The following is a 24,814-nucleotide window of genomic DNA, read 5'->3' as shown; positions in this document are numbered from 1 at the left end:
CTGAGATCAATATACTCACAGCTGAGCAGGGTATGGGCACTTCTAGGTAAAAAGGAGGGATAAGAGAAATTTCCAGCATTGGAGCCTTTCTGCAGTTCACACACATTTCAGATGAACTGCGTAGATTCCCAAGAGAAGAAATCAAACTTAAATTTGATAATTTTGTCTGCTTCTAGATTTTTCTTCTTTAGTACTGCTTCAACTCTTAAACTCCAAAAAGCTAAGAAGGGGGAGAATGACACCCATCTCTAAGATCTGATTTTCTACCCTTTCATTCATTTAGCAGATAGAGACTGCAACCTACTGGGTGCTGGGCTTTGCACCCCTCCCTGTCTCTAAGAACTTAGGCCTTGGCTTTAACGAGAATGTCAGGAGCATAAAATTTGCACCAGCTTTATGTAACATTTTCCTTTTTTAAACTGTGGATTCAGATCTGATGATACGATTGCACAGTTATAAGTATTATTTTCTTCTGAATGAAAGTGAGCAGGACCCTGTGGGGCTCCTGGGCACAAAATCTTTCTGTCCCCCCGTTTCTTGTAGGGAACAGACCTCCAACCTCCGTGAGCTTCCCTGAGTTCCAAAGGGCAGATTCTAACAGGCGCTTATCCAGGAAGGGAAAGGAACAGAAGGGAAGGGAAGGGGAGGGGAGGGAAGCAATAAAGCTGTTCTTTTCTACTTCACCCAAAACTCTATCTCCAAGATTTGATTTGGCACCAGTACACACAGGCTGAGCTTTCGGCATCATGCAGAATTATAAATCCTTCATCTAGAGTGGTGTAGATATGAAATACAAATTCCAAAAAGGGAAATTATTCCATTCTCATTAGAAATTTAACCATAGTCCTATTTCTATCACAGAATGATTTTCATCAACCATAAAACTGTCTATAAGAGGCATTTCTGGTCTTTTTACTTTACCAATTGATAAAATTTCCACAAAATTTTAATCAGTAGCAAACCATATAAAAAGTTTTTTAACATGAAACTGAGACTTTAATTATTATTTGAGAACTCTACTTTGTGAAAGTCCATACAAAAGAACAAGAAGAGAAAAAGTATGAGAAAACAGACCCTTTTTCTGCTTAAATTCACAAATGGCAGATTCAGTTTGCTGAAATAGAAACAGCAGGGCTTTACAGAAACTCAAGAGTTTTAGATTGAGATCACCAAGTTCTTCCACAATCCATTCATCAGTGCCTAAAAATCTGAGCTGAAGGAACTGCTGGACTGACCCAGTGTGGCATTTTTAATGATTATTAAGCTATCAGTAAAGGCTAAGAACACTCATACTTCACAAAATTCTTGTATGAGATCTCTCATTCTCAGTGGTTCTCTCTACTCCAGGTAGCATCATGTCATCTCTGAAGTTATTCCTGAAGATAAAAAGATGACAGATGGCCAGGGATAGAACATGACCCACAAGGGGATGCTAAGAGAATGTATATTGTTATACAGACTAAGGCAGAGGCTCTCTCCCTCTGGAGGGCATTAGAAACACCTGTGCACCTTTCTAAGCCTTCGGGGACTTGGAACCCTCTCTCTGCATCCAAAGGTGATGCTCCAGTGTGTCTCCAGCATGTCTTGGCAGAGCTTAATTGGTCCTGAGGTATATGCTGGAGAGAACAAATTATTGGCATAAAGTTTCTGCCAGGCATATTCACATCCTGTATTTTGCATAGCTGGAGAAGAGGTGACTAATCAGTGGTGCATTTTACCAGATCACTACTTTAAGAATTACTTCTTTAGCCACCCTGGATGAAGACTGCCCAGAAATAGGCATGCATAAAAAGTTAGTTCCCTTCATGACTATAGATAGGATTTCAAATGAACTCTTGCTTTTCACACTTTGCTTCTTTTATGTAGTAAAGCCAAGATGTCCTTTTTGTCTTACTTTTGTAGCTTGTTTGATTGATTTTAATTTACCACTGTTTCTTACCAACCTTTTAAGCTTTTGTTTATGAAAGAAGGATCACAATTCCTTTCCCTAGTTACTAATGTGATTGTTTCAAATTCCTAAAAGGGAGGTCCAAGATATCACACTGTAGAATTTCTTATGAGTTACCTTCTTCAGTGTTTTTATGCAAATGAACCAGGATAACCCCAACATTCCTCCCTTCACTCCCAGAGCTACATAATTATGCTTTTCAGTATGTTCTTGGACAAGATCTGGCACCAAATAGCAAATGCTCTAGTACCAAGTAGTGAAGGGCTGGCCGGATCTTGCTGTTCTCATGCTTCCACAGCACGTGGGTTTCATAGGTGAATTCCTGAGCATCTTCTCCAGCCCAAGTAATATATATCAGCCTGGAGTCTCCCACAGTTTGAGGGATATCCTCACTCTTCCACAGATTGGGAACACCAAAGGACTCCAACAAATCTGCCCCACATAGCAACTTTACCTTTGGCAAAGTGTTTGGCTTTGGTTCTAAAGATTTTTTTCTTTTAATTTACTAAACTCTTGTCTTTGTTTAGTCCACTTCCTCTTCCATCCAGGCCTTTCCAGCACAGGTAAGTCCTATCATTGATCACAGCTACTAGCCTCCAGGGTCCCTTGATAGTGTCTTGGCACCTTAGCAGTCTATGCAATCCTTCGGAAGACTATTCCGTGTATCAACTTCCACCCATTTTGAATTCTTAGTGGCAAGTTCTGCCATAACTCAGTGATGGGCAAAGATGAGTCTTTTCTTCTTATATGTATCACCAATAGGAGAAATTATGCCTTTGGTAATTCTAATTTTCCTGTTCCATTCATGCAGTCCTTGGCCAGCTCAAACAACTCGAGGTACATGTTGATGACAGGATTAAAAAACCACAAGCAAGGAGAACCACTTCTGTCTTCTCTGAATTTTCCATGCTAAGAATTTGAAGATGTTAATCTAAAAGGAAAACTTGGACACCTCCCTTGTTTCTACAAAGGAAATTCTATAAACCTGAAATGTTTTGTAAGGTAGGCTATTGGAACCATTCCAACTTGTGCGTCAACAGTTTTCTCTAAGTTGGGCTAGAACGGTGGTTTCACATCCAAATTGTAACTCTGTTCCCAAGGCTAGAGGGAAATTTACTGAGGTTTTTTCATTCCACAGAGAGACTGAAAGAATGAAAACTCTTTGCTCCACACTTGAATATGACCTAGCCTCAGGGACTGCTGTATTTGACCCTCACAGACTCTACCATCTTGGAATGCCTTATGCTTGACACAAAAAAAGGGTTCTGGGATGATTCCCCTAGAGACCAGTTTCTCAGGGGCTCCAGGTGAGGGCTTACCATGTCCTCACTGCCAACCAGCCCAAGTCTCTTTTATCTAATCTGAAACCTTCCCTTAATAATCTTCATCATTTTGAATGTTCATAGCAGCATTATTTACAATAGCCAACAAATGGAAGCAACCTAAGTGTCAATCAAGAGAGGAATGGAAAAAGAAGATGGATATCTATATCTATCTATCTATCCATCTATCTATATATATATATTACTCAGGCTTAAAAAAGAATGAAGTTTTGCCATTTGCAGCAGCCTGGATGGACCTGGAGAGTAGTATGCTTACTGAAATAAGTCAAACAGAGAAAAACAAATACTCTATCTTTTCACTTATATGTGAAATCTAAAAAATAAAACAAATGAATATAACAAAACAGAAACAGATTCACAGATATAGAGAACAAACTAGTGGTTACCAGTGGGGAGAAGGAAGCAGGAAGAGGCAAGATAGGGGTAGGGGATTAAGAAGTACAAATACTAGGTATAAAATAAATAAGCTACAAGGATATATAGTACAACACAGGGAACATAGCCAATATTTAGGAGTGAAATGTAACCTTTAAACATTGCAAATCACTATGTTATAAGCCTGAAACTTAGATTGTAAATCAACTAATAGTTTAATTAAAAAATAATAATCTCCATCATTTTGATATGAAAAAACTTCTAAAATAACATGTTTCCATAGGGTCTTACCTGGGCTACATTCTGGTGTTCGGGGACTCCACCAGCCATCTGTTGTGCATGTAGCCTGAGATGTATATTTCTCATGACATATATATGAAACCACATCTTCAAAGAAATAAGTACAGTTACTGCTCATGATTCTTCTGTGTTGAGTGATTCTGCCATGTTTCAGCTCTGGTATTGGACAACAAACCTCTAAAAAACATAAAAGAAGGATAATGGCTAGTAAAATCACCATGAGGAAGCTCCTATGACTAAAAGTCTGATTTCTACCTTCAGAAGATCTCACCACTGAAGGGAGATTAAGAAAGCAGACACACCTTGAGTCTGCTCTCCCTGGCCCTGATTTGCTAAAGTATGCCAACTCATTTGTTTTCCAATTCAGTTGTTTCCAATACTTTGTTATTAAGTGATGGCAATAATTTTTACTAAATATATTTTAATTTGGTGATATTGTCAAATTCTTTCATTCTATTTCCCCAAAATGAGTCTGAACGACTGCAGTTAAACTTTAAGTCCTAATGTGAAATGAATAATCTTTCAGTAAGTGGATTACCATTTTTCATTATTTGTGCATTTCACATATTTTTCAAATTCCAATCTACAGAATAAACTTCCCTGTATTCTGGGCCTCAGTGTCTTCATCTCCAAAATGGCAAGATTCTGATAGATGTGTAGAAAACGCATGTGGTCAATTCCACTGAGGCCCACAAAATTGCATCCATATGTCTCTCAGCCCCTCACTTACTTCCAAGTGAGACTAGAGAAAGTCTCCTTTCTATCCTATTGAGGCAAAAACACTGGGTCAGAATCTGTCTTCTAGAGGCAGGTCTTTCAGCCCACAGTTTCATGGCTCAAGAGACATGAGACACAAGTCACCTTGCAGCTGGTTGAGTCCATGACTGTTTCACAGACTTTCCTTCCGCCAAACACCCCAAAGTCTACATTGGGGAGGAAAGCACTGTGATGGAGGTCAGACTTGGGCGATGGCTGAGCTGTATTCTCCATTCTACTTTTACCGGTAATGAAGCTCATGCTTAATCTGCATGAAGTTTGACTTCTGTGTTTGTGTCTCATTTGATTCTGAACCAAGAGAAGATTATAATTTCTCAGCTCCTCAAACTCCACAAGCTTTATGGTCCCTTCTGGCAATAATGGTTCACTATTGTGTTCAATGAATACAATCCTAAATTTATCTTGAGTAAAAATATATTCATTTAAGATGAAAAATCCTAGCACATGCTGGATGTTTAATATACACAAAGATTTTTTAAAAAGAAACTCACCTTCACATTGTGTATATGGGGTCCACTCCAAATTTCTCTGACAAGACACAGTCGTGGGCCCATGTGCCTTGGGTTTATAGCCTGAAAGGCAGCGGTACCTCAATACAGTCCCAATATCATACACTTCTCCTGTTGGCTTCCAATAACCATATTTTTCCCAGTTGGCATGGGGGATGTTTGGTAAGCCAGGACAACCATCTGCTCATAAAGGAAGAACAAGGGAAAAGGACACTGTTACTAGGGATGCAGTGGTGATCAATGAGCCTGTCCTATCAAATGGGGTCATGTGTTCATTCAACCAGGAACCAGCCTGCCATGGCTGATGAATCAGCCACACCAGAAAACACACATGAACATGCACTCAATGTGCAAGGCACCAGAGAGGTTCTTACTAAAGGCACTAACAAGTGGTTTCTGTGTGTTGTGCCAACTATTCAAAATATGAATTCTTCTTCTTCATTTTACTTCAGAAAGTTTAGTATCTGAATTGAAGCATTGGGCTTGCTGGTTAGATATGACTGGAGAAATGTTGCAGATGAATAAATCTAACTCTCTTGTTTCCTGGCTGATAGGAGAAAATAAACAGGAGTCATTCACCTTATTCAAATGGCACCAGAAACTATCATTTAAGGGTTTAGCAAGAACAAACCAAGCACCAAGTGACTTTTGAGCCTAAACCTTGTATCTTGTCCTCTTCACTCTTTGCTGATGCTGCTGGTTCACAGTATGGTAATATAATAGAAACATCTGTGAAGTTGGATGTTTATTGTGTTTTTATTCTCAAGTTTAAGGGTCCTTTTTAACAATTTTATTGAGATACAAGTCACATAACATAAAATTCACCCACTTAAAATACACTATCCAGTGGTTTTTAGTATATCCACAGAGTTGTGCAACCATCACCACTATCCAATTTTAGGATATTTTTATCAACCCAGAAAGAAACTCTGTACTCCTCCCAGGCCCTGGAAACCACTAAAATATTTTCTTTCTCAATGGATTTGCTTATTCTGGACATTTCAAATAACCTCTGAATGGATTTCTCATCCTTATAATGAGGATAATAATAGTGCCCACAATTCTGCACAGCATTCATTGAATAAATTCTTGTTATGTATTTAGACTAGCACCAAGTTGTCATTGCTACTGTTAAGATAACTTTTCACAGGGAACTCTACTTAATGCACTGTGGTGACCTGAATGGGAAGGAAGTCCAAAAGGGGGAGATATATGTATATGGCTGATTCATTTTGCTGTACAGTAGAAACTAACACAACATTGTAAAGCAACTGTACTCCAATAAGAATTAATTTTAAAAATGATAATTTTTAATGATCCACATGAGTTTATAATTTCAGAGTGTCAGAATCATCGTTAGTCCATACAATACTTTTGTGCAAGTTAGAAAAAGGCATTTTCCCCTCAGGACACTTTACCATATATCTTTTAAAGCAATCATCATAATATAATGATTTTTGTTAGAACAGAGCAATTTTCTATCAACTGCAAGAAAATTGTTGAAATAAATATACTAATCCACAATGTCTACAAAGCTAACATCTCTTTTTAGCATTGGAGTGTGCAGAACCTTCACAACTGCGTGTGGCAGCCTTTTGTGATGTTACATGACCTTGCACAGTGTACTATAATCATTCTTTTTTCCAACAAGAAAAAAATAGAGGGGTTGTTCTAAATTTATTTTTTTATTGTGATTCAAATGGGCTTAGGTATATAAGTATGCCGCCATCAATATTTCTGGATGTCTTTATATGCCAAACATTGAAACTCCTTCATGGTCCATACTTACTGAGTTCACAAGTGGGAGGAGGAGGATGCCAGCTGTTATCAGCTTCACAACGGATTAAAGTGCTGCCTTTGAGAAGATAACCTTTACTGCAGCCAAATATGATAGAATGTTTATAACTATAGATGGATCCAAATCCAGAGATTATATTCCCATTTTTAACCACTGGCTGAGGACAAGTGATTTCTAAAAACTCAAAACAAAAGGTAAATAGGTTATTTATATCTATATATATAGCTATATATATATATGTACTTTTTTTTTAATTTCAACTTTTTAAAACCTCAGTAAAATGAGATTTCATCATATAGGGTCTATTGTGAGATGATTTTGGATAACTCTAACTTCTTCACTTTCCCAGGAAAAACTAGCCATATATAATCCAGGAAAAAAAAATCTTGAAGTCCTCAAAACTTCTCCCTATATTGACCTGCTCTCCTGGATGATTTTGATGGTGGGTCAGTGGCCAGTGGTAACAATGTGATGCTCATGATACAGAGGTAGTCAGGGCATCAGAGATCTGTACCATCACAAGCAAAGAGCAAACTGCCCCGCCTCCTACCCCACAGCAGTCAGTGATCAAGTCCAGTCAGTCCTGCCACTTTAATTTCTCTAGGATTCCTCAGTTTCTCTCCAGGCCCAATGCCATGGCAACAGTTGAAGCAGCTTCATTACCTGGCAAGATAGCTCCAACCAGCACCTATGGGTTATGTTTTGTCCTACTTCGAGTTATTGTCCATTCTGCAGCCAGAGTTATTGTTCTAAAATGCAGCACACTTACTCCCTTGGTTAAAGCCTTTCAATGTCTGCCTTTTACCTTCATTCTGAAATTCCTGAGAGTTCTTCAGGCATTTTAAACTGTTTGCAGTATCATGGTCACTTATTCCCTGATTTGTGTCCTGTGCAAAGTCAGAATAGTAAGTGATACTGTGTGGGTGCTTAGTAGCAAAGGAAGATGCCTTAGATTAGCAAACTAGCTATACCACAATATTTCTTCTTGCTCAATTACTGTTTGCTTTGCCCTGTTGAACTTCTGGTGTTTAGTAGGTTTTGCTTGCTCTGTAGGCATATGTGGTTGACATGACAAGTGCTAACCATTATTTCCAGTTCTGCTTCCTGCACAGACAAAAGATGACATTCCTCAGTACCCTTAGGGTGAATAGGATCTACACATTACTAGTTTGGGACAAAAGGCTGCAATACAAAGTGATATGTGGTCACTTTCAGGAAAAAACTCTTAAAACCAGGGGACAATTTGATTTTCTCTCTTCCTCTACTAAAGAGGTTGTGAAAGCACATTTTGATATCATAAGATCAAAGCAACCTGGATTACTAAGATGGTTGCTAAACTAGCACCTAAACTATAGCTGCCTTAGAGAGTTTCCTGGACATGCAGCAAACTCAATATAAATGAGAATCAACTTTTACTTTGCCCTTGGGACACCTCACCCCAAGCCCATACCCATTCCAGCTCCAGCCATCCCACCAGGGTGGTTCTTGTGCAGAGCACCCTGAGACCCCCTCCCGCATGCACCCACTCCAGCTCCAACAATACCACAAAGGCAGCCCCAATGCAGTGTGGACCAGCATCCCTCAGCCCATGCTCATTCTGTTTTGCCTAATTCATAGACACAAACATGGAAAATCAAGCAAAATGAAGAGACAGAGGAATATGTTCCCAATGAAAGAATAAGATAAAACCCTATTTTTAAAAACCCTACTGAAATGGAGATAAGTAATTTACCTGACAAAGCGTAAAAAATAATGGTCATAAAGATGCTCACAGAACTCAGGAGAAGAATGAAGGAACACAGAGACAACTTTAACACAGAGTTAGAAAATACAAAAAAGAACCAATTAGAGCTGAGTAATACAATAAATAAAATAAAATGCACTAGAAAGAATCAGTAGCAGATTAGGTGGTACAGAAGAATGGCTAAGTGATATGAAAGAAGAGTAAAAATCAACCAGTGAGAGCAACCAAAAGAGAAAAAAAAAAAAAAACTAATGAGGCTAGTTTAAGATGCATCTAGAGCAACATCAAGCAAACTAACATTTTCATTAATGGAGAATAAAGAAGAGAAAGGGACAGAAAACTTGTTTGAAGAAATAATGGCTAAAAATTGCTGTAACCTGGGGAAAGAAATAAATATCTAGGTCCAGGAAGTAGAGAGAACACCAAGCAAGATAAATCAAAAGAGATCCACACCAAGACATTATCATAATTAAAATGACAAAAGTTACAAATAAAGAGAGAATTTTAAAGACAGCAAGAGAAAAACAACTAGTCACATACAAGAGAACCCCTCATAAGTCTACCAGATAATTTTTCAGCAGAAATTCTGTAGGCCAGAAGGGAGTGGCAAGATACATTTAAAGTGCTGAAAGGAAAAAAGCTTACAACCAAGAATACTCTACCCAGAAATGGAATAGTTCAGAATTGAAGGAGAGATAAAGAGTTTTACAGATAAGTAAAAACTAAAGGAATTCATCACCACTAAACTAGCCTTACAAAAAAAATGGTAAAGGGTATTCTGTAAGCAGAAAAGAAAAGGCCATAACTAGAAATAAGAAAATGTATGAAAGAAAAAAATCTCACTGGTAAAGGCAAATATATAGTAAAGGCAGTGGATCTCCCACTTAAAAAACTAGTATAAAAGATAAAAGACAAAAGTAGCAGAATCAACTATAAAGATAATAAGTAGTTTAAGGGATAAACAAAATAAAAAGTTGTAAACTTTAATATGAAAAATGTAGAATGGGGAGGCAGTAACAATGTAGTGCTTTTAGAATTGATTTGGACCTAAGTGACTATCAGTTTAAAATAAACTGACATATATAAGTTTATTATACATATATGAAAATCATGGTAACTATAAAGCAAAAACCCACAATAGATATGCAAAAATTAAAAAGAAAAGAACCCAAGCACATAACACTAGAGAAAATCATCAAAACACAAGGGAAAAGACTAAGAGAAGAAGAAAGGAACAAAAAAGAACTACAAAAAAATAAAAAAGAAAGAAAAGAAAACAATTAACAAAATAGAAAGAAGTACATTTGTGTCAATAATCACTTAAATTGTAAACTGACTAAATGCTCCAACTAAAAGACATAGGTGGCTGAATGGATTAAAAAAAGAACAAGACTCTTTTATACACTGCCTACAAGAGACTGACTTTAGAGCTAGACATACACAGACTGAAGGTGAAGCGATGGAAAAAGATTGTCCATACTAATGAAAACAAAAGGAAAGCTGAGATAGCAATACTCATATCAGACCAAATAGACTTTAAAACAAATACTATAACAAAAGACAAAGAAGGGCATTACTTAATAATAAAGGGGTCAATCAAAGAAGACAGTATAACATTTATACGTGGGTGAGTCAAAAATTATCCTCACTCTGGTTATACTAAATCTTCTGCAAATTCTACAGCCAGAGTGCGGATAATTTTTGACTCACCCTCGTAAATATCAATGCACCCAGCATAGAAGCACCTCAATACAATATATTAAACAAATGTTCACAAACACAAAGGGAGAAATTGACAGTAACACAATAATAGGAGGGGACTTTAATATCCCATGTGCATCAATAGATAGACCATCAAGATAGACCATTAATAAGGAAATGTTGACCTTAAATGACACATTAGATCAGATAGTTTTAATAGATACATACAAAACATTCTATCTAGAAACTGCAGAATACACATTCTCAAGTGCACATGGAACATTCTCTGGATGGATCACATATTAGGCCACAATACAAGCATCTATATATTTAAGAAGATTGAATTGTCTTTTCCAATCACAATGATATGAAATTAGAAATCAATTATAAGAGGAAAAATGGAAAAATATAAACATGTGGAGACTAAACAACATGATACTAAACAACTAATCAATGAAGAAATCAAAAAGAAAATCAAAAAATAGCTTGAGAGAAGTGAAAATGGAAACACAACTTTCCAAAATCTATGGGTTGCAGCAAAAGCAGCTCTAAGAAGGAAGTTCATAGCACTACAGGCCTACATCAAAAAACAAAAAAAAATCTGAAATAAGCAATCAAACTTTACACCTAAAGGAACCAAAAGAACTAGAAGAAGAAGAAAAAAAGCCCTGAAGTTAGTAAGAGGAAGGAAATAATAAAAATCACTGTGAGCCGCCTGGAGTGTCGGCACGGCTGGATGTTTCCCAGTGTGGCTGCCGTCGGTGTCTGTGTTCCCCCCTCCCCCACCACCAGATGCACTGGGAATGCACCGAAGGACACAAAAATTCCCACAGAGAATCAGCTGAGCACCAGCAGATGACCTCGGACACCAGAAAGGACTGCAAGGATCCTAACATAACAGGTAAGGAGGCACCTACGACGGCTCAAAGAGGGTGAAGCAGCAGAGCCATGGCAGATGGGAGGGAGTGAGAAACACGGAGGGTCCGCACTGCAGCTCAGCATTCCCAGACTGAGAAGTCGATTCACAGCTGAACAGAGGGTCCAGGAGCGGGAGCGTGGGAACCGGAGAGCTGGATCAGGGTGAGAGAAATTGTTTCCAGTAAGGCGACGGACCAAGAGGACAGGAGGGAAGAGGTCCATGGCGAGGAGTGCCCGCCCCTGAGAGCTGCCTAGCCATGATGGTGGCTGGATGCTGCAGGCTCATGGGCAGGGGGGAGGAGCTGCGGGCATAGCCTCTCTCTCCCTTCCAGCACCTCTGCAACAGGCAGTGGAGAGATGCCCTGTGGGCCACCTAAGGCTCTCAGGGATAACAAGTACCCTCAGGCACTCAGGCGGGGCTAGATTAAAACTCCTTGGAATGCCAGCAGCAGGGAGGCTGCTGAGAAAAAAAAAAAAATCCGAGAGATGCCCAACTCTGAGACTTTCTGTTTACACTGGAGCCACCAGCGTCCCTCTGCAACAGGCACCTCCAAGCCTGACTGAAACAACAGTGTGCCACTACTCACTCACTCCCAGGGGAAGGAGCCACTATTGTACCCTCTCCCTCGCCACACACCGACACTTACAAACAAACAATAAAGGAAGCTCTGCTGGTCACAGCATAATATGAAAAAGCCCAAGGCGAGTAGAAAGACACTTACAGCTAAGACTCTAAGGAAACAGAAATATTAGTATCAATTCTATTGAACGGGTCCATTCTGGGATCAGTTCTGATTTTTTTTTCCTTTAATAATTATGATCTTAGTCCTAAGGGATCTACAAGTTTATACTATAATTTTTAATGCTATTTTTATTCTATTTTTATTTTTTTGCCTTTTATATACTTCTATTTCTAGCTAAGTTTTTGGTAGTATGGACAATATATCTCTCATACTTTCCTTTCATCCCTATCTTTTATACATTTCTATTTCTTTCTTTTTATTTGCATATTTCCAATCACACTACACTCTTCTGTTCCCCTTTCTTCCACCCATTTTTAGTTTATTTTATCTTAACATACTTATAAGCAACTATCGATCTGCTCAGACTCCTTGCTCTATTCTCCAGATGATGCACCGCCTTGGTATTTAATATTAGGTTTTTGTCTTTATCTTAGTTCTTAGTACAATTGTCTAATTTCATTCTGAGAATCTCCATTCTGTCTGGTGGTACTCTAGCTCTTTTCTATATTTGATTCTAGCTTACAAAATCTCCCTGGATTACTGTTTGTAAGTATAAGGTGTTGTTTGTTTGTTTGTTTGCTTTTGCTTTTGTCTCTGATTTGCTCTGTTTCAGTTGTCAATTTATGTTGCGTTTCTCTTTGAATATCTGATAGCATACTGGGGTTCTGTCACGTCTTTCCAGAGCCTTATGTCCTAATGGATTCAGTAATAGTGTGTCTTATACATGTATGTGTTTCCTAGACTTAATATTTGTTTAACCCAACACTTGGACATTAGTCTGAGGCTTGGACAGTCTTCTATAAACACCTCTATCACCAGGACAAGCAATCCCAAAAGTTTGGACAACCATGAGGAAACAAAGAAACACCATGCAGGCAAAGGAGCAGGAAAAAAAACCCACAAGACCAAATAAATGAGGAGGAAATAGGAAAAATGCCTGAAAAAGAATTCAGAGTAATGATAGTAAAAATAATACAAAATCTCAATAACAAAATAAAGTACAAGAAACTGTTCATAAGAACTCAGGAAAACAAACAGCAATGGATAACAAAATAACTGAAATTAAAAATACTCTAGATGCTATAATCAGCAGAATGACTGAGGCAGAAAAACAAATAAGTGAGTTGGAAGATAGAATGGGGGAAATAAATGCCACAGAGCAGGAAAAAGAAAAAAGAATAAAAAGAATAGAAGACAGTCTCAGAGACCTCAGTGATAACATTAAACGTACCAACATTCGAATTATAGGCATCCCAGAAGAAGAAGAAAAAAAAAAAGGATCTGAGAAAATATTTGAAGAGGTTATAGTGGAAAACTTCCCCAACATGGGAAAGGAAATAATTAACCAAGTCCAAGAAGCACAGAGAGTCCCATACAGAATAAACCCAAGGAGAAATACACCAAGGCACATATTAATCAAAATAATGACAATTAAACACAAAGAAAAAATATTAAAAGCAGCAAGAGAAAAGCAACAAATAACATATAAGGGAAAACTCATAAGGATAACAGCTGACCTTTCTACAGAAACTCTGCAGGCCAGAAGGGAATGGCAGGATATACTGAAAGTTCTGAAAGAGAGAAATCTACAGCCAAAAGTACTCTACCCAGCAAGAATCTCATTGAGATTTGATGGAGAAATCAAAAGCTTTCCAGACAAGCAAAAGTTAAGAGAATTCAGCACCACCAAACCAGCCTTACAACAAGTGCTAACGGAACTTTTCTAAGTAGGAAACACAAGAGAAGGAAAACACCTACAAAAACAAACCCAAAACAAATAAGAAAATGCTAATAGGAGCATACATGTCTATAATGACCTAAAATGTTAATCCATGTAAATGGATTAAATGCTCCAGCCAAAAGACACAGACTGGCTGAATGGATACAAAAACAAGACCCTTCTATATGCTGCCTACAAGAAACCCACTTCAGACCAAGGGATACATATAGACTGAAAGTAAAGGGATGGAAAAAGATATTCCATGCAAACGGAAGCCAAAAGAAAGCTGGAGTAGCAATACTCATATCAGACACATTAGACTTGAAAGTAAAGACTATTACAAGAGACAAGGAAGGACACTACATAATGATAAAGGGATCCATTCAAGAAGAACATATCACAATGGTAAATATCTATGCCCCCAACATAGGAGCACCTCAATACATAAGGCAAAGGCTAACAGCTATAAAAGGGGACATCGACAGTAACACAATAATAGTGGGAGACTTGAACACCCCACTTACATCAATGGACAGATCATCCAAACAGAAAATAAATAAAGAAACACAAGCTTTAAATGACACATTAGACCATCTCGACTTAATTGATATTTATAGGACATTCCATCCAAAAACGACAGACTACACTTTCTTCTCAAGTGCACACGGAACATTTTCCAGGATAGATCACATCTTGGGTCACAAATCAAACCTCAGAAAATTCAAGAAAATTGAAATCATATCAAGCATCTTCTCAGACCACAACGCCATGAGACTAGATATCAATTACAGGAAAAAAACTGCAAAAAATACAAACACATGGAGGCTAAACAATTCACTCTTAAACAACCAAGGAATCACTAAAGAAATCAAAGAGGAAATCAAAAAATATCTAGAAACAAATGACAATGAAAACACAACTACCCAAAACCTATGGGACACAGCAAAAGCAGTTCTAAGAGGGAAGTTTATAGCAATACAGTCCTACCTTAAGAAACAAGGTAAATATCGAATAAACAACCTAACCTTACACCTAAAACAATTAGAGAGAGAAAAACAAAGAAACCCCAAAGTGAGCAGAAGGAAAGAAATCATAAAGATCAGAGCAGAAATAAATGAAAAAGAAAGGAAAGAAACCATAAGAAAAATAAATAAAACTAAAAGCTGGTTCTTTGAGAAGATGAACAAAATTGATAAACCATTAGCCAGACTCATCAAGAAAAAAAGGGAGAAGATGCAAATCAACAGAATTAGAAATGAAAAAGGAGAAGTAACAACAGACACCTCAGAAATACAAAAGATCATGAGAGACTACTACAAGCAACTATATGCCAATCAATTGGATAACCTGGAAGAAATGGATACATTCTTAGAAAAATACAATCTTCCAAGACTGAACCAGGAAGAAATAGAAACCATGAACAGACCAATCACAAGTACGGAAATTGAGGCAGTGATTAAAAATCTCCCAACACACAAAAGCCCAGGACCAGATGGGTTCACGGGCGAATTCTATCAAACATTTTGAGAAGAGTTAACACCTATCCTTCTCAAACTCTTCCAAAATATTGCAGAAGGCGGAGCACTCCCAAACTCACTCTACGAGGCCACCATCACCCTGATACCAAAACCAGGCAAAGATGTCACAAAAAAAGAAAATTACAGACCAATATCACTGATGAATATAGATGCTAAACTCCTCAACAAAATACTAGCTAACAGAATCCAACAGCACATTAAAAAAATCATACACCATGATCAAGTGGGGTTTATCCCTGGGATGCAAGGATTCTTCAATATACACAAATCAATCAATGTGATACATCATATCAACAAATTGAAGGATAAAAGCCATATGATAATCTCAATAGATGCTTTTGACAAAGTTCAACATCCATTTATGATAAAAGCTCTCCAGAAGGAAGCAACCGAAATGCCCATCAACAAATGAATGGATAAAGAAGATGTGGCATATATATATATAATGGAATATTACTCAGCTATAAAAAAGGATGAGATGGAGCCATATGTAATGAGGTGGATAGACCTAGAGTCTGTCATACAGAGTGAAGTAAGTCAGAAAGAGAAAGACAAATATTGTATGCTAACTCACATATACGGAATCTAAAAATGGTACTGATGAACTCAGTGACAAGAACAAGGACGCAGATGCAGAGAATGGACTGGAGAACTCGAGGTTTGGGGGGGCAGGGGGTGAAGGGGAAGCTGAGACGAAGCAAGAGAGTAGCACAGACATATATATGGTACCAATTGTTTCAATAGATAGCCAGTGGGAAGTTGTGGTATAACAACGGGAGTCCAAGTCGAGGATGGAAGATGCCTTAGAGGACTGGGGAGGGTGGGGGGGACTCGAGGGAGGGTGGGGGGGATGTTGAGGCACAGTAGGGGGGAAGTTGAGGGAGGGAGGGAATATGGGGATATGTGTATAAAAACAGATGATTGAACTTGGTATACCCCCCAAAAAATAATAAATAAATAAATAAAGTAAAAAAAAAAAAGCTCTCCAGAAAATGGGCATAGAAGGAAATTACCTCAACATAATAAAAGCCATATATGAGGAACCAAAAGCCAACATCGTTCTAAATGGGGAAAAACTGAAAGCATTCCCTCTAAGAACAGGAACAAGGAAAGGGTGTCCACTCTCACCATTATTATTCAACATAGTTTTGGAAGTTTTAGCCACAGCAATCAGAGAAGAAAATGAAATAAAAGGAATCCAAATTGGAAAAGAAGAAGTAAAACTGTCACTCTTTGCAGATGACATGATATTATATATAGAAAACCCTAAAGACTCTACCAGAAAACTGCTAACACTAATTGATGAGTTTAGTAATGTAGCAGGATACAAAATTAATGCACAGAAATCTCTTGCATTCCTATACACTAACAATAAACGAGCAGAAAGAGAAATTAAGGAAATTCTCCCATTTACCATTGCAACAAAAAGAATAAAATACCTAGGAATAAACCTGCCTAAGGAGGCAAAAGACCTGTATGCAGAAAACTTTAAGACATTGATGAAAGAAATCAAAGATGACACAAACAGATGGAGGGACATACCATGTTCCTGGATTGGAAGAATCAACATCGTGAAAATGACTGTACTACCCAAAGCAATTTACAGATTCAATGCAAACCCTATCAAATTACCTATGGCATTTTTCACAGAACTAGAACAAGAAATCTTACGATTTGTATGGAAACGCAAAAGACCCTGAATAGCCAAAGCAATCTTGAGAAGAAAAAATGGAGTTGGTGGAATCAGGCTTCCTGACTTCAAACTATACTACAAGGCCACAGTGATCAAGACAGTATGGTACTGGCACAAAAATAGAAAGGAAGATCAATGGAATAGAATAGAGAACTCAGAAGTAAGCCCAAACACATATGGGCACCTTATCTTTGACAAAGGAGGCATGAATATACAATGGAAAAAAGACAGCCACTTCAATAAGTGGTGCTGGGAAAATTGGACAGCAACATGTAAAAGAATGAAATTAGAACACTTCCTAACACCATACACAAAAATTAACTCAAAATGGATTAAAGACCTACATGTAAGGCTAGACACTATAAAACTCCTATAGGAAAACATAGGCAGAACACTCTATGACATACATCAAAGCAAGATCCTTTTTGACCCACCTCCTAGAATCATGGAAATAAAATCAAGAATAAATGAATGGGACCTCATGAAACTTAAAAGCTTTTGCACAGCAAAAGAAACCATAAACAAGACTAAAAGGCAACCCTCAGAGTGGGAAAAAATAATTGCCTATGAAACAACGGACAAAGGATTAACCTCCAAAATATACAAGCAGCTCATGAAGCTTAATACCAAAAAAGCAAATAACCCAATCCACAAATGGGCAGAAGACCTAAATAGACATTTCTCCAAAGAAGACATACAGATGGCCAACAAACACATGAAAAGATGCTCCACATCACTAATCATCAGAGAAATGCAAGTCAAAGCCACAATGAGGTATCACCTCACACCAGTCAGAATGGCCATCATCACAAAGTCTGGAAACAACAAATGTTGGAGAGGGTGTGGAGAAAAAGGAACTCTCCTGCACTGTTGGTGGGACTGTAAATTGGTACAGCCACTATGGAAAACAATTTGGAGGTTCCTTAAAAAACTACAAATAGAACTACCATATGATCCAGTCATCCCACTCCTGGGCATATACCCAAAGAAAACCATAATCCCAAAAGAAACTTGTACCATAATGTTTATTGCAGCACTATTTACAATAGCCAGAACATGGAAGCAACCTAAATGCCCATCAACAAATGAATGGATACAGAAGATGTGGCATATATATACAATGGAATATTACTCAGCTATAAAAAGGGATGAGATGGAGCTATATGTAATGAGGTGGATAGAACTACAGTCTGTCATACAGAGTGAAGTAAGTCAGAAAGAGAAGGACAAATATTGTATGCTAACTCACATATACGGAATCTAAAAATGGTACTGTTGGACTCAGTGACCAGAACAAGGATGCAGATACAGAGAATGGACTGGAGAACTCGAGGTATGGGAGGGGGCCGGGGGTGAAGGGGAAACTGAGACGAAGCGAGAGAGTAACACAGACATATATAAACTACCAACTGTAAAATAGTCAGTGGGAAGTTGTTGTATAACAAAGGGAGTCCAAATCGAGGATGGAAGATGCCTTTGAGGACTGGGGCGGGGAGGGTGGGGGGGGCTTGGGGGGGGGCGTCAAGGAAGGGAGGGAAGATGGGGATATGTGTATAAAAACGGATGATTGAACCTGGTGTACCCCCCAAAAAAATAAATAAATAAATTAAAAAAAAAAAAAATCAATGAGACTAAGTGTTGTTTCTTTGAAACAATAAGTAAAATTTATGAATCTTTAGCCAGCTTTTTCAGGAAAAGAAGAGAGACTGCTCAAATAAATAAACTCAGAAATGAAAGCGAAGTTACAACTGATATAACAGGACATATATGACAAATCCACAATTAATATCAAAATCAATCATGAAAAGATGAAAGCTTTTTTTCTCCTAAGATCAAGAATAAGACAATGATGTCCCCTCTCACTACTTTTATTAACCATAACATTGGAATTCCTAGCCACAGCAATCAGACAAGAAAAGGAAGTAAAACTGTCACTATTTGCTGGTGGCATGGTACCATATATAGAAAACCCTAAACACGCCACAAAAAACTATTAGAATTAACAGATGCATTCATTTAATTTGTAGGAGACAAAATTAATACAGAAATGTGTTTAATATCTATACACTAACAGAAGGCTACCAGAAAGAGAAATTAAGAATACAATCCCATTTACAACTGCATCAAAAGGAATAAAATATCTAGGAATAAACCAAGGAAGTGAAAGACCTGTACCCTGAAAACTACAAGACATTAATAAAATATGTTGAAGGTGAAACCAAAAAATGGAAACATGTAATGTGCTTATAGATTGGAAGAATTAATATTGTTAAAATGTCCATACTACCCAAAGCAATTTACAGATTTAATGCAATCCTTATCTAAATACCCATGGCATTTATCACAGAACTAGAACAAATAATCCTAAAATCTGTATGGAACTACAAAAGATCTCAAATAGCCAAAGCAATCTTGAGAAAGAAGAACAAAGCAAGAGTTATCACGCTCACTGATTTGAAACTATACTGCAAAACGCTAGTAATCAAAACAATATGGTACTGGAACAAAAACAGACACACAGATCAATTGAACAAAACAGAGATCCCAAAAATAAACCCTTATGTAGTCAATTATTCTAGGATAAAGGAGGCAAGAGCATACAATGGGGAAAATACAGACTCTTCAATAAATGGTGCTGGGAAAACTGGACAGATACATGCAAAAGAATAAAACTGGACCACTTTCTTATGCCATATACAAAAATAAATTCAAAATGGATTAAATGTAAAAATCCTAGAATAAAACATAGTAACTTCTTTAACATCAGTCTATAAAACTGAAACTATAAAACTTCTAGAAGAAAACATACTAACCTCTTTAACATCAGTCTTATCAGTATTTTTTTAGTTGGATCTGTCTCCTCAGGCATGCACAACAAAAGGAAAATAAAATAAATAAAATAAAGTGAAATGGGACTGCATCAACCAAAAAGCCTGGGCTCCCTAGATGACGCAGTGATTAAGAATCTGCCTGCCAATGCAGGGGACACAGGTTCAATCCCTGCTCCAGGAAGATCTCACATGCCATGGAGCAACTAAGCCCATGTGCCACAACTATTGAGCCCATGTGCCACAACTACTGAAGCCCACATGCCTAGAGGCTGTGCTCCACAATAAGAGAAGCCACGACAATGAGGAGCCCCTCACACCACAGTGAAAAGCAGCCCCCACTCGCCGCAATGAGAGAAAGCCCAGGTGGAGCAACAAAGACCCAACGCAGCCAATAAATAAATAAATAAATAAATAAATAAATAAATAAATAAATAAACTTTATTTAAAAAAGAGAGAGAGAAGACCCTTCAACATTTCTTAAAAAAACAAAAAACAAAAAACAAAAAGCTTTGCACAGCAAAGGAAACAAACAACAAAAGAAAAAAGCAACCTCCTGAATAGGAGAAGATATTTGAAAATGATATATCTAACAAGGAGCTAATATCCAGAATTCATAAAGAATTCATACAAATCAATATAAAAAATCTGATTAAAAATGGATGGAGGAACTGAATTTTTTTTTCAAAGAAGACATACAAATAGCCAACAGGCACATTAAAAGATGTTCAACATCACTAATCACCAGGGAAATGCAAATCAAAACCACAATATCACCTCACATGTGTCAGAATGGTTGTTACCGAAAAGACAAGGAATTGCATCTTTGCAATAGTTTGTCTTTGAATCATTTCACTTCCCCCAATACATTTACCTTCCTTTTTCTTTTAAACAAAAAACTCAAGCCAAAATTCATCATTATGACTCACTTTTACAAGAAGGAGGGCTTGGACTCCAGACACCTGTTGTCTTATTTTTTACTCCACAAGAAATGGAGGCTGTGCCTAACATTGAGAAGTCAGGGTCACAGCTGTAGGTGACAGTAGAGCCATATGTGTAGAAGTCTTCATCTCTACCACTGTGCTTCCCATTGCTGATGGCTGGAGGAGGCTCACACTTGGTAACTGAGATGAATGAATGAAGAGGAAGAAATAATTAGGGAAAGCATCCTTACAAATCTAACGTTCATGATGTAAATTCTAATGGAGGGTACAATAAGCAACAAAGAGGCACAGGAATTTTATCACCTAACATGGTTTAGGTTTATAGTCAAGTCAAAAAGTCTTTACTTACTTTCACAAGTAGGGAGAGGATCACTCCAGCCAACTGTTTTATCTTGGATCTCACAAAAACTAGTGGCTGAGCCAATTAAGATATACCTGAGTGAGATAGGATCAAAGATTTTAATGGAATCCTTCCTACTATAAATTAAGTTGAATAAAGGAGTCTGAATAAATGGATTTATTACTCAATATGCAAAATGAAGAAATAATGTTTTCTCAGATAACACTTCCTATTGAGAACTCCATTTTGTAAAATTTTATCATTGCAATGAGATGTGTGTGTTTGTTCATTTGTTCCTTTACTCTGTGATCTATTATTGGAAGCCAACTAGATGTCAGGCATGGAGTTCATCCAGTGCTCAAGCAGGGCAACGTGAAGTAAAAGACTCATTTGAGTGTGTTCTGCAGTTTTCTTTGGATGAGCGTACCAGCTAGATTACTGGCCCCAAACTCTCTTGCCCTCTGCTTTGCCACCTCCTGATGTCCAGATGCTTGCCCTCTCATACACCATTAACTCCCCCTTCATGACCCCCCCATTTCTATGGCTCTTGAAAAGTCCTAAGCTTTCTTCAGTTAGTCTTACTACCCCATATGAATTATGGTGACAGAGAAAAAAAACAAAGCATCGTTAGTACGATTTCAAATTGTACTATTATCAGGGAATAAACTTACAATGTGACTGAACACTAATATAAATGTTATCTTCAGCAAACTAAGAGGTCTTGAAATTTATTTAATAATAACTTTTTAATAATAATGTAATAACAAATTTTAACAACATAAAATACAGTAAGAATTCAGCATTACATTTTCTTGAAACTGCTTAAAACTGTAATTTCTCTAACCTACCCAGGAAACCAAGGGAAAAGTGTTATTTCTGGTTATTCCAATAGGAACACTTTGGTGTTCCAACAGCATGTTCGTTCTGAATCTTCTCACTTTCCCTCTTGGGAGCCATACACAGTAAGGGAAACAGGATAAACATGAGAAAATCAACAAAATGAAACAATAATATCAGAAAAATAGAGAAAAATAATGTTGCATATAGATGACAAGCATAGGAGAATCAACATATACTTAGACAACCTGAAGTAGAAACACAAAACAGAACAAAATAGCTATCTTTAGATACATTTCCGGTAAATGTTACAGAAATAAAATAATACTTTAATTTACATTTTAAAATTCTACATCATATAGCAATGAAAAATTGAGCCAAATGGTCCATATCAAAACAACTAAGAGTAGGATTACTAGATTTCAAAGATAAAGAATATCTTTGGACAGCCAAACAAAGACTAAGTCACAAATAAGAGTAAGAAACCCAAGATGGCACTAGAGTTTTCTAAAGCAACATCCTCCAGAAACACAGATACAACATCTATAAGATATTCAAGAAAAGAAAGTATGAGCCAAGGACTTTATATCCAGCCACCTTATCTTTTAAGTATCAAAGCCTCAGACAGTATTTAAACCTGCAAGAATTCAACAATAATTTTCACTTGGAGACTTTTCTTAGGAAATCAGCAGAGGACAAACTATAGCCAACCAAGAGATTATAGGGGAAACTAGCAAAAACAAAAACAAGAAACAGCTGATGGTGAGCACTGAGCATGCAGATCTAAGACAAAAAGCTGTGGTTAAGAGAGGCTAAATGAAATATAAATGCTATATGCTCTGACAGAGCTGAGATGATATAATTAACAAAAATAGGAGACGAGGGAGAGAGTGGAAAACAAACTCATTCATAACCTCATCTGTAAGTGCTGGAAGTAAAATCAAGCTAGAGACATATATAAGTATTTAACATTAATGTTGAATACAAAGTAAACACTAAGATAATACAAATGACATAAATTTACTGAAAAGACAGAGGGGTGGTGAGGGAAGGAGAGAGTACAAGATAAGTTTACTGTTACTCATAACAAAGAAGAAATTTAAAAATAAAGATAGAAATAAAGAAGAATAATGATATTATATAAAGGTAACCAGTAGAACCAAATTTTGAGCCCTCCTAAATATGTATATATGTTATATAGATATATAAATGCACATATATACATATAATAGAAAATATGAAATAATATGAGAAAATTAAACCTATAGATATCACATATCAGTAAGTATAATTGGACTTAAATCTCCTTTTGAAAGAAAAAGAGCTTTTAATTACAACAAAATTCAACTCTATGTTGTACACAGGAGACAAACCTAAAAGTACTTCAGATAGGTTGAAAACAAAAGGAGGGGCAAAGTTATATAAAGCAAGTGCAAACAAAAAGAAAATACAGGATCCCTTATTATCCCTTATATAAGGGATCCTGGTTTTAATATCTTATAAACTGGACATCAGAACCAAGATCATTAAATTACACAAAATGGGCATATTATGGTGTTAAAGGTTTTGATTTGCAGTGAAGAACTACAAATATTTATGTACCAAAAAATGTAGCAGCAATTTTATTTACTTATTTGTTTGTTTATTTATTTGTTATTGGCTGCATTGGGTCTTCAATACTGCGCGGGCTTTCTCTAGTTGTGGCGATCCAGGGCTACTTTTCCTTGCACTGCGCAGGCTTCTTACTGTGGTGGCTTCTTTTGTTGCAGAGCCTGGGCTCTAGGTGCACGGGCTTCAGTAATTGTGGCACGTGGGCTCAGCAGTTGTGGCTAGAGCACAGGCTCAGTGGTTATGGCACACAGACTTAGTTGCTCTGCAGCATGTGGGATCAAACCTTTGTCCCCTGCATTGGCAGGTGGATTCTTAACCACTGTGCCACCAGGGTTAAGCAGCAATTTTAACAACAACAACAAAAAAAATACATGGGACATATGAAAAGTATGCTATTAATTATTTATCAAGAATTTTTGTGATATTAAATAATTATGAAATTGTTACTTTAATTCTTATCTTTAAGCTTGAGATATATAAAGGAAAGCATAATTCAAAAGAGCTAATAAAGGATATCTGATATGTATATATCAAAGTTTGTATACTAATAGTAAAGAATATAACTTCATTTCAAGTGCCTATGGAATATCAATTAAAATTGATTATATATTATGATGTACATAATAGTCTAAAATGTAGAAATGTTAATAAATTCTAAAAGGTAGAAATAATGCAAGTAATATAATACAAGTAATATTCTCTGTTAGTCTAGAAGTCTTAGTTACCAATGAAGGAATGCTTCTACCATTTGACACAGCAAAAGTCCCATTAAACTAAGCTTGCTCAATTTAGCAAATAAATAACCAGGATGCCTAGTTAAACATGAATTTCATGTAAACAATAAACATTTTTTAGTATAAGTGTGCCCCAAGTATTGCATGGGACACACCTGCACTAGAATTAAACCAAGAATCCTGTATTTTACCTGGCAAATTACCTAGGCAAATTACCTGGCAAATTAAACTTGAAGTTGGGGCTCATCAAGTCTGGGTCCTCAAGTAAATGAATAAACAGACAAAGAAGGTTGTTATTTTCCTGACTGAGGTGCTTAGTTCTGATTAGCCATGGGAAATTGGATTGCTTAAAGGCAACAATGGTGATGATGTGTATGTCTGAAATTCAGGGAGATTCCCCAGGCACCCCCTTG

The 24,814-nt window shown here is 37.1% G+C and overlaps 1 protein-coding gene and 1 pseudogene across 1 annotated transcript in view; both read right to left on the bottom strand.

The window, feature by feature from the left end:
- Positions 1-24,814, bottom strand: part of C4BPA (complement component 4 binding protein alpha) — a 50,924-nt gene that overhangs the window by 5,288 nt on the left and 20,822 nt on the right. Inside the window, exons 5-9 of the mRNA XM_057729737.1 lie at positions 21,229-21,314; positions 20,865-21,059; positions 7,042-7,224; positions 5,235-5,432; positions 3,958-4,143 (exon numbers count right to left, since the gene is read on the bottom strand). Of these exons, the coding sequence (XP_057585720.1) occupies positions 3,958-4,143; positions 5,235-5,432; positions 7,042-7,224; positions 20,865-21,059; positions 21,229-21,314 (848 nt within the window). The remainder of the gene's footprint in view (positions 1-3,957; positions 4,144-5,234; positions 5,433-7,041; positions 7,225-20,864; positions 21,060-21,228; positions 21,315-24,814) is intronic.
- LOC130850298 (nicotinamide/nicotinic acid mononucleotide adenylyltransferase 1-like) lies at positions 2,055-2,856 on the bottom strand (annotated as a pseudogene).

The sequence above is a fragment of the Hippopotamus amphibius genome, chromosome 3, assembly GCF_030028045.1.
Source record: "Hippopotamus amphibius kiboko isolate mHipAmp2 chromosome 3, mHipAmp2.hap2, whole genome shotgun sequence".
Lineage (NCBI taxonomy): Eukaryota > Metazoa > Chordata > Mammalia > Artiodactyla > Hippopotamidae > Hippopotamus > Hippopotamus amphibius.
The sequence above is the reverse complement of the archived record's forward strand: the minus strand, read 5'-3'. Positions and strand labels throughout refer to the sequence as shown.